Source organism: Poecilia formosa, unplaced genomic scaffold (genome assembly GCF_000485575.1).
Source record: "Poecilia formosa unplaced genomic scaffold, Poecilia_formosa-5.1.2 Scaffold86, whole genome shotgun sequence".
NCBI lineage: Eukaryota > Metazoa > Chordata > Actinopteri > Cyprinodontiformes > Poeciliidae > Poecilia > Poecilia formosa.
In genome coordinates, this window is record NW_006800025.1 from 1345585 (window position 1) to 1359914 (window position 14330).

The following is a 14330-nucleotide window of genomic DNA, read 5'->3' on the forward strand; positions in this document are numbered from 1 at the left end:
ACGTGGAAAGGTAATGCTTGGCAGGCTAATATGTACCAACAGAGAAACTAATTGACACAAAGAACGAAAGGCTTGGTCAGACAGTGCTGTGCAAGATGGAAAGGGAGGGAGTGGCTCAAGGCGGAAAAAGAGAAAAAAGTGAGACAGAGATGGAGAACAGTGCATTCAGTGTGTGTACGGAATAAAGACAGAGATGGAGGGGATTGGTACAGAGATAAAACAAGGCACAGGGCCTCAGAGAGATGAAGCAGAGTCATAAATTGATTGAACACAGGCTACGGAAAAGTCAGAGGTGGAGGGAAATTTCTATTAATGCATCTTTTTAATCCATAGGGGTGTTTTGGTTTTATTACTGCTAACTAGAGCAGCATTGTGCTGAAGTTTTAATTCAACTCCTTGTTTTGTTTTTTTGTTTTTTTTTTGTTTTTGTTGTTTTTCTGCTGATGTTGAGGAGGGATTTTGGATCGGGTGACAATGAATGTTGGAGTACAAGAATAAAAAGGGGATTGTGTCTTGGCAGTCATCTTGGTTATGTAATTAATGCCAGTAGAGCATTTTCATTTGGGCTTCGAAATTATGCTGCTCACACACATTTAATAGATATTTGGTTTTAAACAGTATTCACAGTATTTTCTCACAGACATCTTCCAATTATGTTTTACTACCCTGCGGTTTATATTTTTCTCTTTTAAATAGCGTTAAGACCAGCTCTTTTGGCCACTGTGAATCTCCTGTGTCGTTGCAGATGTGTAATAGCCCTGTAAATTTCCTTTAAGCTGCTGTTCTGGTGTAGAGGGTATTGTGTGGCGGCTTTTGTCGCAGGATTGTTGGGGCTGTGACAGACGTCGACCATAAAATGCTGCAAAGTAGACGACTCTAACCAGCTCTGTCCAGAAAGGAAAAGAAGGGGGACAAAAAGGAACCCGAGCAGCCGATGGAAGAGAGGGTTGGGACAAGACAGAAGCAGGGTGATTGCAGTATGCCAAAGGGCAGATAAGACATAAAGATATGAAGGTCAAACTGAGAGATATGTGGAAATGAAGAGTCAAGATGCTAGACATTAAGGGGATATGTGATGAGAATAAGACAAGTGACGACAGAGGAGAGTGAAATCTTAATGTGATTTGAGAAAAATTACATTTAAAAATGTAGGTGGAGCATAGTGCCGTTTTCAGTTTTAACAACACACTTTCATGGATGTTTTGGGGATTTCATGTGATTTACCAAAACACAACAGTGCATTTGAGTTCAGCCACCAATACTCTGATACAACCTGGATGAAAACCTTTCAACCAATCGCCTCGAGATGTCACCTAACTTCATGGTTCCGGACCATTGTTGAAACATGGACTGGTTTAATATCAGGCAAGATTTTCACACACTGGCCTTCAAGGTGTGGCGGATAAACAAACTAAAATAAAATTTTACGACTGGCATAAAAACTGGGGCATTTTTAAAATATCGTAATAAATCCAGTGTGTACTCGCAGCTTTATTAGCAGTGTCCCCGTAACATCACGCCAACAACATCACACGAGTAATGGCTCTGTTCTCTGATCACTACGGCAACATTTAAGCATGGCTTTAAAATAAGATATACAACAAGAACAAACATAAAGGGCATGAAAAATACAACTCACCAGCACAGTGCTGAATCAGTGGAATCCCTGCGCCTGTTTCTCTGTAACAAGTCTGTCCCATCTAGGGCAGTTTAGAAGGCTTCATTACCTCATTAGAAAGCCGGCTACCCCATATTATGCAGAGCAGGCTTGGTGCACGGAAATCACCTGTCGCGATAACTTCATATTTTAAGTAGGTCTCCAGGTATTGTCGGCTAAATGTAGCTTTCTTTTTCTTGGAAGTTGTAGACTCTTCTCTCGTCTCTTCACTGGACCTTTTTCCCTTTGCAAAGAACGTTTCCAGAGACTTTTGTTATTTACTCATTTTGCTATCTTGTGGGTACGAATCATGTGGAGACACAGGAGACGGGCCCTACAAGTGAGGGACAGACAGATGCAACAGAGAAAATCTGGTCATTTTCCAAAGTAAACTTTGTTCAGATTCAAATATTAAATGAAACGGAAATATTGTAAGTTCTTTCTGTGCTGGCTAGTACCAATTAACCCCGGGGGATTTGAGACCCCTGACCTAATCCATACAGTCACCCTGTATGTAATTTATTCTCCGTATAAATTCAGCTGTTCTTTGAAGGCTTTAGATGTTTTTCAATCAACACTGGTGAACGAACAGGACCATAAAAACCAGGGAGCCTCCCACGCAAGTCAGGGATGAAGTTATGGAAAACATAAAGTCAGGACTGGGGTATGAATCAATATCACATAATTCATCCATGGTAACTCTGCAGCAGTGAGAGGTTGAATGTTATCCGATTAGACGAGACCAAACGTGAATTTTTTGCTTGCTTGCAAAAGCTATGTGTGGTGGAAAACAAGCACACTGATTTTCTGTAATTGGAAGAATGTCTCTCAAGAGAGTCAGATTGGCCTTCATCCGATCTGACTGCACATAGAAGATTGGGCAGAAATGCTTGTCACCAGATGTGCACAGAAATAATTGCAGCAACAGGTTGTTCTAGAAGGTATTGACTCGACATCATTTTGCACTCATGCTGTATTTTGTGAAGGTCTTTCTTTTCAAAGTCCTATAAAATGCATTAATGTTTGTGCTTGTAAAGTGGAGAAATTTAAGCTGCATGAAGGAAAAACCTGGGCTACACAAAAGCCAAATAAAGCAATCTATATCACAAGGAGAGCAAAATTGCAAAAAAAAATGACTATTTTCTCCATTCATATGCTTTGTCCTTTTGTCCCTTATAGTCCTTTGCCCATCCAACTTCCCCCTACCCGCATCATGGCCTTACCTCCTCTTTTCCGCAAGAAAAGCAGCACAATTATCCTGCAGACTTGAGCTGCAGAACAAATCACTTTATTGAAGGAAAGTGCATAAGATAGAACTAGCAGAGAACAGAAAGAGAGACAGGAAAAGATTCCCACTGAGTCACAAAAAGAGACAGAATGAGAGAGATTGCAAGGGAAATGAAAGCACATTGCAGGCTGAAAGGAAGCGATTTTAGGGGCAGGAAAAACTGCATCAGAGAAGAAGAAGAAACCAGGAACAGAGGAGAATGGCTTGCAACACTTCTCCTGAGACTGAGAAGAAAAAAGGAGGAAAGGAGACCTTTAGGACAGCTCTAATGAGGAAGATGCATGATGAGCGATGCAATAAGAGATAAAGGCAATGAGGAGGAAAGATGACAGGAAGAAAGGAGGAAGGATGATAACGGCAGGAGAAATCAAGGATTAGATCAGGCAGAGGGAGAGACTGTGGGTTAAAATAAAAACAGAAGACAGATGTGAGAATGAGATTAGACACAAAGGCAGCAAGAAAGGAGAGCAGTGAGAATAAATGAGGAGAAACGCACTTAAAGAGAGGGATGAGAGTAGGGGAGAAAAAACAGGACAGGAGATGTCGACTGAACAAAGGTAATGAGAGACACGGCAGCAAGATTTGTAAAAGGATTATGTATTATTTATAAAGGGAGAATTTCTTTCTTTGCATTTTATTATTTCTTTTTATGATTGGCAGAGTTCTTTCTCCCAGAGAAAGATGAAGTGATAATTTTAGACTGGGAAGAGAAAGAGGGAGAGGTCTACAGAGGGAGTTACGGGAGAGAAGAACCTCAAAGTCAGCTATTTCATGGAGTCAGTGCACCGCAAAACTCTGTGATTAACCTACAGCAAGTGTTTCACACACACACACACACACACACACACACACACACGTAAACACCACAAACTTCATTTGCATAGATACTGTGGAAACAGGCTCGCCTCGCAGACTCCCGGGATAGAGGAGGAAAAAAAAAATGTACATCCAGATGGGAAGAGATGGAATGGTTGCCAGCGGACCCCATATGAGTGGAATCCATGAGCTGTTGTTATTGTTTTAATTAAAGCAGCAACAATATAACGGGTTAGGCACTGTAGTCTTCCCCCCTCTGCATTGATTTCCTTGTAAGTCCGTGGCCGGCATGCAAAGAAAACACAGGCTCCTGGCCCGCCTCCAATTGAAAGATAATGACAGATAATGAATGGGGTGACAGCGACTCCAGCTGATTCAAGGATACAGGGGAGCTTGTTTGGGGCAAATGGAGACAGTTCATCTCCTATCCTGCTTGTCTGTTCTGTTCAGTCTTCACCTCGCTCTGCCCTTAGAGACATGGACAGGGAGCAATAGGTGCACACCAATGTGGTAACTCAGCCTGCTAACCCTGAATCAGGGAGATAGTTTCTGGAATTTACTGTGAGTAAGGGTGAGCCATCAGTCCACCTGGCTGCCTTCCATGTGCCCCCCTCCTTTAACTCGATAAAGCCCCTTACAGCCGCCCATCCCCTCTCTGTTTCAATCCTCTTCCATCCTCTCCCTCTCTTTCTTTGCTTATAAGTCAGCCTCTTGCAGGGCCATTAGGCTGGGACCCTGCACTGCCTTGTCGTATAAAATTGTGAGCCTATTATTCATTTATTTGTTTATGCATTTCAAAATGATGACCTCTCTCATATGTCTGTTAACCTTATAAATAAAGGTTCCTATTCACCCAGGCGTGTGGTTGTGGGGCAGAAGACTAAATACTGTGAAATATTGCCCTCGCTTGGCTGGAAAGAGAATTGCCTCTTTGTTTTGCCCCCCACTTGATTTAGCGGTGAACTTTTTCACATCCTGTCACTTTTAAAGCAAAGGAGTGCAATATATTTTACTGGGGTTTTGTGTGATAGACAAAACAAAGCAATACATAAACAGGACATAAGAAAAGAATAGTTTTCAATTTCTTCGACAAATGAAATTTGAAAACTTTGTTGAGCCGTTGTGTTGCCCTGTAAGTGATTCCATCTGTCTTCCTTGATAATAAAATAAATAAAAATGTAATTCCTTAAGCATTAAGTAACCACTATCGTGCTTAACCGTAACAATTTTTTTTTCTTTATGGTTTTGTGCAGTATTTTTTTTTTCCCTTCCACCTGCATTATGCATGTAGGTATGAGCAGAACACCTTCCATCACGTGCTGTTGATCTATCACAGAGAAAATCCTACGAAAATACCTTGAAGTTTGTAGTTATTACATGACAAAAGATGAAAAAGTTCATAGCGTTTTATCAGTTGATCATAGCCGTCAGTGCAGTACCACAACATTGATTGCTTGAGGCATTCTCCTTTAATATGAGGCTGTGCTTGCGGAGTATTTTATTATGGGCACACATTTTAATGGGGCTGAGATTAATACCTCTGTCACGGGGGTTGATTCGCCCATCCACCCACATACCCCCCCCCCCCCACCCCTTGCCTCACATTTTCTCCCCAGATTGTGCTCTGCTCTGCAGATCAGAGGCGCAGGCTCACGGCCTTCATATGAATGGGATCCTATAAAACCTACAGTCAAACTAAAGTGCCGTACCCAGCTGCGTTATGAGCAGAAGTGGAGGAATGCGTCATCTCTCGTATATTTCGTCCAGCCCTCGCCAGCTGCTTTATTATATCCAAACCCTCACTTCCTAACTCCCCGCTAGAATTTTGTGGTTAGAGCCTGCATCATCTCCATCCACCGCCAGCCAGCAGGTGTTTCTGGGTGGCATCTCTCAGCAGGCAGCCGCGGAAATCAGTCAACCCGATTGAAACAGCCGTAAATGCTTGTTAATATTTTAGTTTCCTTTGTGACTTTTCTTTTGAGCTGTGCTGCTATGCCACTGCAGCTAATTTCCTTTGAAGGGGAGACAGCTGTCAAGAGAAACGGGAGCAAAGTACAAATGGACATCTAATTAGTTTTTCTGGCATCATTTCACACGCAAACTTTTAACCACTTCTTTTCTCTCTCCCTCTCCGGTTTGAAATCCTTTTTTCCACTGCAGCTTCTGATCGGTCACTCAGCCCTCAGGCAGGCACTCTCTGCTTTTGACTTTTTGTTGGGATGCATAGCAGTGCTATATTACAATTAGCATTGTTTAAAACAATGGCCACATAGCCCTGCCCAGTTGCTATGGTGTTGAGTAATAGCTTCCATTAGAAAAATAATTGGGATGGCGGTGGCAGGCCCTGATGGCCCTTGATATGAATCACAATATTGATGCAGAGAATGGGAGCAATAATGACTTCAATTAGTGGTAATTGTCAAGTTTTTTTTTTTTTTTCCTCAGTTCCACGGAGTATTGAATAAAGACAATCAAGTGTCTTTATTCCCACTTGATTTTATTTTTATTTTTATTTTTTCTGTTCTCTGTTCAGTGTATCTGGCGTGACTCAGTGTTTTGGCCCTCCGACATGATGAATATGTAAGCTTTAAATATTTAATTAAAAGAGATTAAAATCAAGAAGAGAATTGGATTTGGATTAAGTTGGGAAGATTAAATGATGTCAAAGTAGCTTAATTGCAATATGCCACCCTCTCCATTTTGCTCATGCCCACCTATTGTACATGCACACACATGCAAACACCTGGGTTGCAGATATAGACATTTATTTTGTCCCAAAGCAGTCAAGTCAGCACCTCCTGTCGTGGCAGCCACCATCTGTTTTGTCTCCCAACATTTCCTGCTTTCCAAAGGTGTTTTACAGAGCCCAAAGACACTGCTGCACTCCGCAGTGATGTGTATATGTGCCAACAGTCCCGTCGCCTTTTTCTGCACTTCTCATTGCCTGTTTCATCACTGCCGTTCAATATTGATGTTGTTCTTTACCTAAATCTTCCCCGCGGCCAACACTTTGCAGGGGTAGGAGGGAATGGAAATAGGGATGCAAATTAGGAGTTGGTGAAAACCAGTGAGCTGCTCCTCTTCTGAAGGTAACCTCTGGCTCCAGACCATGTGACTAATTGCTTGTCAAATAATTCATATTCAGACAATGGCCCAAACTATCCCGTTTGGCTCAGCAGGAGGGGGACACTTGGCTAAGTTTTGTCAGCAAACATGGGCCGTGCAAAGAATAGCCAATGTCTTTGCAGCTGACTTTTGGTGCTTTGAGAAACATCAAAGATGCCCCCCTGCTGTTTTATCGCCTTCCATTGTTTAAAAATGTTGGCTAGCAATCAGTTTTAATTAACAGATTGTTCAAGGAAGTATCGGCGAGTGGTAATTTTGCACTGTGTGAATTCCATCTCTGTTCTCATTTGCAGGTGAGCAGTTATGAGGAGCTGGTGTTAGAAAAGGTCTCTGAATGTCTGAGTTAGCCGTTTGCAAGTGCCAAGGCTGGTGCATCATCCTGCCACTCTAATAAGGAACCATTAGATTTGAATAATGGGATGTAATCAGTTGGGTTTAGCATGCACCTGGATGATGAATTGCATTATGAATGTGTAATGGTGCATCAGTGCTCTCCACTTCAGACTCATGCAATGAGACTGCAATATTAAATTAGACACAGTTGGTTCCAGGGCTCAAATGGATCCAGTCAATCACATTTGGCGCAGATCATGTGCGCCAATGCCTTTCCCAAGCATGGAAGTAGAAGCAGGAGGGTTGTGTGTCAGGTTAGCAACGTGACTTAGCAAAACTCCAACTCACGTCTACAACCAGTTTACTAGAAAAGGCAGATGTAAGACGCTAAAAGTGACAAGAAGAAGTTGGAGCCCTGGTGAGCCTGTTTCTGAGTGCAAACGCCACCAAACATCACATCATCAAATTTCCAAACTTTTAATTTGAGTATATTTTAGGCTGGATGAGAAACCATATTTATTTTTATATTTGAAGTATGGGGGATTAAAAATATCCTCAAGCTCACTGCCACAAAGCATCACATAATGATCGTAAGAACTTTGACATCCTGAATTAATGCTGAAAAAAATATATATTTTCTGTCCTACTGTCATAAAAGTAAATCTGTGGAGCTTAATGAATATTGTATTCATTAATATTAAAATTCATTGAATGGGTCTGGGTATGTGGGAAATCACCTCATGCTTGTTGTTATATATCATAGCTGATCTGGGATGCTATAGGCTTGTTCTGTCGTACCGTCACAAAAGTAAATATGTTGAGCTTGAAAGATTCTTCTGGGAGTTTAACTGGAACTGACACCTTTTGTCAAATAGAAGTTTGCTGTCAACTCTTCAGGAGGAAATATTAAAGTAAGACAAAGGATGAAAATGTAAAAAGTCACATTAAGCTCACAGCTGAATAAGGTGGAGACTGTTCTCTAGAATCTTTGTTAGAGTGCACAGCAACATAAACGTTCTGGATGTGAATCTGGTGGACTGCACCGGAAACTGGAAACAGTCACTGGATCTAGCAGCAGGATAATGATCCAAACATATGAACAAATCAAAATGGAAATTCTTCATTTGGCACAAAATCAACCTTCTTTCATGGACATCTGCAAAGAGGGACGGTCAAAGGCTTCACTCTCCATGTGGTCCAACCTTGTGAAGTGTTAAAGGAGATGACTTTACGGCAGGAGAAACAACTGTGGCACCAGATACATCTTAACACTGAATCCTTTTTCCTGCTTAAAAAAGGTTGAACTTTTCCAAATTTCTCAGTGTGAAATTATGCAGCTGCAATGGATGATGATTTTAATACACACTTTCGCCAGTGGTGCCAATAAATGTAGCTAGCACTGAATACTTTCAACCTTGAATTGATTAAATCTGTTAGAATAGCTGGAGGCAAAATAGTTGTTGGTATGTGAGTAGCCGGCAAGGGATTAATGGTGATGGTTATTATCCTTCTTATTATAATTATAGTGTTTTTGCTCATAAAAGACCTTATTTAACACGTGGAACTTTTCAGCGTCATCCTTCTGTCTCTCGGTCTCCCTCTTGTCTCTTTTCCTTGTCTTTCTGGTTTTTTTTGTCTTTTTTTGCTGTTGTTATCGTTGTGTCTTTATGATAAATGGGACATAAATGAGCAATGCGTTAAGTACCTTATTTTGAGAGATTCTATCTCAAGAGAGTTGTGAATTGATCTTTTTTTGTTCCTCTGCATCTGTTCCCTCTGCTCTCCTCTCTCTGTGTTTTTGCTCTCCATCATGCAGTCCTTGCATCACTTTATGCACATCAATCTTTCTCTCCCACAGCCCGATGCCAAGCAGTGCAAGCAGAGAATGTGACAGTCTTGGAGGGAGGCACTGCCCAGATCTCCTGCCGCCTGCAGAACTACGATGGCTCAATTGTGGTCATCCAGAATCCCCGCCGGCAGACTCTCTTCTTCAACGGCACGAGAGGTTTGTGGCTGCAGATCCATCTGCGTGGATGCATTTGCCATTTCTGACATTTGTTGGAGGCTCTGGCTTGAACACACCAAGCCTTCACATTTTGTATTATTCTTCCTGATAATTCTCATTTTGCCTGAGAAGTATTTCACATTAAAGATTCAGATAATCACCAAGTTAATTGAAGTTTATTCTAAACTCATAGCAGTGCGGTGGTTTTAAAAGCATAATTTGGAGCTTTCTACATAATCCAGGGTTAACCCCATTGATGAGATCAGGGCTTATTTCAGTCCTCATTAGAGCACAACCTTGCAAAATTATTTATATATATATTTAAAAAAAAAAAAAAGCAACTTCATGGCAAATGATCATTGTAACCAATATTATAATCAAGGCACATTTAATTTACGTCCTGGGGGTGGGCAAACATTAGATGTTTTTACTTGCTAATTAAATGCAAGGGCAAGTTGCTACCTTCACCAGACTCTGTGTAAGTGCTGCTGGGAAACCTTCGAGCCAAAGAATAGTGATCAAGGATTCTACGCGTTGCCTTTGAAATTTGTGTGCGGCTGCCTAAATGAAGCAGAAAAAAAGCGTTGTGTTTTGTGGCATCGTGGGATATATTTATGTACCTCGTAATCTGTGTGACACCTCCTGCAATTTGAAAGACATTTGTTCAGCTTGAGGGCAAATATTTGGATATTCTAAACTCACAATCACTTAAAAAGCTTTATTTCCATCTGTATCTCCACTAAACATTACCTTGAAATCAGACAAAAGTGGGAAAATCAAAAGATTTTTTCCTTTGACTGTTGGCTTTACCACCAGTCAATTCTTCTGAAGTTCAGTTATATTTATCAGCCTTATGTCTATTGACCTGGATCTCCACAAGTAAATCTTTAATTTTGTTTCTTTCTTTTTTTTTTTAATTTTCTTCCAAGCCAAACGTTTGAATATTTGATTTCTTCTTTGCACCTTCTGCACCTTCCTCAGAAGCTAACAGTGTTACCGATCATTTACAGTGCCTCGCAGAAATATTTTCTCAGTGTGTCTCACTACAAACACAAACTTGAATGTAGTTTCTCAGGATTTTGTGCAACAGACTACATATACAATATATCATAATTATGAGGTGGATAAGATGAGATTCATTGCTTTTAAAATTTATCACAAAGAAATTGGATATGTATTTAAGCCCTCCTCAGTCAATGTGTTCTCCTGCTGCAATGTGAAAATGAACCTCAATGTCAAGTCTGTTGCATCATCCCACAAGTTTTCTTTCACTCATTCTCTACTATAAAAGCAGATTTGTGGAGAGTAAAACTTCGTAGTTTTCCTCATAAGATGTTTCCACTGGAGCAGTGGATCTGTGCAGCTCATCTAGTGTTACTAAGGGCTGTTTCTCTGATTAATGGTCTCCTTAGTCCTTCAGTTTAGTTGAACAGCCATGTTTTGGTTAGTTTGCTATTGGTGCATAATTTTTCCATTTTCAGATAATGGGTAGGATGCTGTTTTGACATTTGTTTTATAACCTAACCTAAATACGGGGTACATTGTGTTATTTCACATACATTTTTAGTTACAAATTGAAAATGTTACATGGGTCTGAATACTTTTTAACAGCGCTGTGTCATATACGCAAATATTTGTAATAGTTTCTTTTTGAAACCTGAATTAAACTTTAAAGAGTTCACCCAGTGAGTTTGTGATACAGAAATTAAAGCCTGTTTCAGCTGGAGTATCAACTAGCCTTAACTGGCCATTATGTAACTTAACAACTTCAACCAGTTCAATGCATGAGTCTTGAAAAGGAAATGGATCATTATCCACTTTGCAAGCAAGGGAAATACTACAAATATAACTGGCAGGCAGGCATTTTTCAGCAGATTGCCGAATGTTAAAGATCCTGTCAGGTACTGGATGCTCTTCAAGTCATATTGGATTTAATTAGAATTTTGCGAAGTCCATAATTAGCTGGTTAGAGGTTTTCATAAGGACTACTGGAATCAGCAGCAACTACAAAAAGGCATCCTGAAGAAGTGAATGTAAAGAATTGTGGCTGGAGATGGAGAGCGCATGCACATTCAGACCTGCACATTCAGACCTGCACATGAAACAAGGCAATTTATATCAAATTTATTCTAAAACAATCGTCATACTTGATATAATAACTAGATTTCCAAATCCAATCAATACATTTTTTATGAAGTTAATTCATTTTCATTGTCAAATTATCTGTATCTGCCTGTATGATTTATTTAGGGCTTTTCTGTTCCTGTGGGTGTGTGTTACTAAACATCTATACTCTTAATGTTGCTTAGTTTATAGCATACATCAGATTAAATTTCAATGGTTTTCTTGCAGCTGTTAAAGAGCAGTCAGAGCAGTCAATTTTTTAGAATTGGTTAAAAACAATGTATGTCTAAGGTGTGCACAGTGCAGTTAAAATAAAAGGAATCTGTGATGTAAAACAATGGAACCATGATAAACTGTTTTAAAATATTCACATTTTGAGTTGTGTTCTGTAGAATCCAAACTGCACATGTTCTGTTGGATTTAGTTCTGCAGTCTTCATCCTTTTCATCTTTTCCTAGCAGGAAGCTGAACGTTCAGGTTGAAACTCTCTGGTATTTAGATGTTATAATTCCAACCTTGTCGCAGAAACTTTTATGTGGTCTGACGATCAGTAACCCTAACCATGATGCTGCCATTGCCGTGTTTCACTGTTGGTATATTCTGCCACAATGCTTTTGGAAGACTTTTAGCCAGACCTGGAAGATAAAAATAAAAACAAAACATCCAGGCTTGAGCCTTAGCTTTTTATGTAGAGATCTGGAAAAAAACATGGAAGTATTGTTACAATCGGATCGTTCTGATTTGTTTGTAACCTGTCAGCAAATTACAATTTTAACTGAAGTTTGCTTCGGTGGTACTTTTGAGGCCTACTGAATGTATATTAAAGTGACTACAATAACCCACTAAACAAAGATTATTAGCTGCAAATTAGGATAACATGGTTATTTAAAGATAGAAAGTCGACTGTGTAAAAATATAATATTTTAAACTGAAAAGCCACTGAAATATTCTGTCTCTTCTTACCGAGCAAAAAGTAGGTGAAATTTGTCCACAAGGTCATTTTTTAACACTACCTTCATTTTAGACGTGTTTTTTTTCTCCTTCCTAAAACAATAACAAAACCAAACATTGCTGAATTTCAGCACAGAAATAATCAAACAGATTGGCTGAGCAGCCAACTAGAAACAACAAACTTCCTTTGAAAAAGCACCTGCTTACCTTGCAGCTCAAAACTCCTGTTTGAGAAAAGAATAAGAACCACATTTGTGCAAGATTTCATTCTTTCACAAATGTGGTTCTTATTCTTTTCTCAGATCTTGTTTTTCCCACTAAAACTTTTTATGGATTATGATTTGTTAAAGGATTATTCTGCTGGCTTCATTGTGCGACAGGTGGTAAATTTATGTGCTTGATTTAGGGAAAGTGGGGAGAAAAAAACACTTCCTATAAAATATTGTGCATTCTGTAAAAGTCTCTGGTTTTAACTGAAAAGCAAATTAAATTTAGCTTGATTAAAACAGAAAATTGCACACAGGCAAACACTAAGTTGCCTGTGTGCAATTTAGAGTTGTGCAACTAAATTGCCTGACTTCAGTGTTTGCCAAATGACCCTCCAACCCCTTTTTAGAAGAGAGTTATTTGTGTCATAGCTGATAAGATAGCATTACAAGCAAGGGAACCACAAGATAGTGCAAGAGGACCAGAAGCACAACGTAGGTCAGTCTTATCCACATTAAGTCTTATCCATAGTTAAGTATATTTCCCTTTTTTCCCAAAAAACTTTGCATGCTTTGTACTCTTGGGTAATCAGTTTTAAGTTGTGCATTTTTTATTTTTTATTTTTTTATTTTTTTGCATTTACGGTAATTGCAGGCATGAAACTGTAAGTCTCCTGTCTTTCTGTAGACACAAGCAATCCTCATCTGAAAATTGGAGACAGGTAAAATCAAGAAAAACATAATGCAGGTGCAGTGAAGAAAACATGATGTGGAAGAGAGGAAAAGGTTTTCAGACTGGACAGAGTTCTACATGGAGTTTCTTTATGCAGTTTGAATCTGTTTGCATTATTTTTTTTCTAATATTAAACTCAGCTAAGTAGATTTAAAACAAGATTAAATGTAAGAGACTCCTATGGAGCTAAGATAATGGTTTCAACAGTTGATAGTTTATGAATTTAATGTAATATCAGTCTTGCCCATTGGAATTTGAGTCAAAATAAAACATTTATTAACAGGAGTTATGAGATTAATTTAAAAACACAGAACAGGTGAAGAAAATGTTCTGTTTTTCTTAAAGCAGAAATCTTATTCAGTGCATCTTCATTCTTAACTTTTACTAATTTAATCTTGCTTGATTTTTGCATAAGGAATACCTTTTAATTAAATAAAACAATAATATATGCAGAGCTACTTGCAAGATTATACTCTCATCAATTATTCAGCTGTTAATTTTTTGGCTTCTGGTGATTTATTTGATTTATTTGAGGTTTTATACAGTTTAAAAATAAGATTTCAGTGTTTTGTTTTTTTTTTAAACAGACACAGGATCAGCATATGCACACAATCCCAGAAATGTTTGATTAAATTTCTTTTATGAAGTTACAGAGAATTAACAAAATAAAGTACCTGGAAACACAAATCCAAGTTTTGTGACATCCTTAGTGCCTGCTGAGCATCGTTTAAACACCTCACCATTTTGCTCATCCCTTTATGGCGACAGTGAACCTTCTAATCATCTTAAGCTGAATTTTTTTTAAATTAACATTTTGCTGAAAAATCTGTTGCAACTGTGCAATGCTGTTTAATAAAGAAATGTTTTCGAACACACGCTAAATGCACACCATGATGAATTAAAGCAGATCAGGATGCAAAAAGTGGGTCCAACATTGTTCAAGCAAGTTGTACCTAACGAAGTGGCTGGCGAGTGCATAGAAAAGTCAGTAAGCTGGAGAATTTTCCAGAACCCCAAAATCAAAAACTAATCCTTGGAGACGCCCCTGATTTCAAGATGCTCTGAACTTCCCCCCTATTTTTTTTTTCTTT

General features: G+C 39.2%; 1 protein-coding gene across 5 annotated transcripts in view; it reads left to right on the forward strand.

Moving 5' to 3' along the window:
• The window catches only part of cadm4 (cell adhesion molecule 4), a 223653-nt gene that overhangs the window by 163572 nt on the left and 45751 nt on the right, over positions 1-14330 (forward strand). For all 5 annotated transcript variants that reach the window (XM_007557279.2, XM_007557277.2, XM_007557280.2 and 2 more), the window contains exon 2: positions 9079-9225. In XM_007557279.2, coding sequence (XP_007557341.1) covers positions 9079-9225 — 147 coding nt within the window. The remainder of the gene's footprint in view (positions 1-9078; positions 9226-14330) is intronic.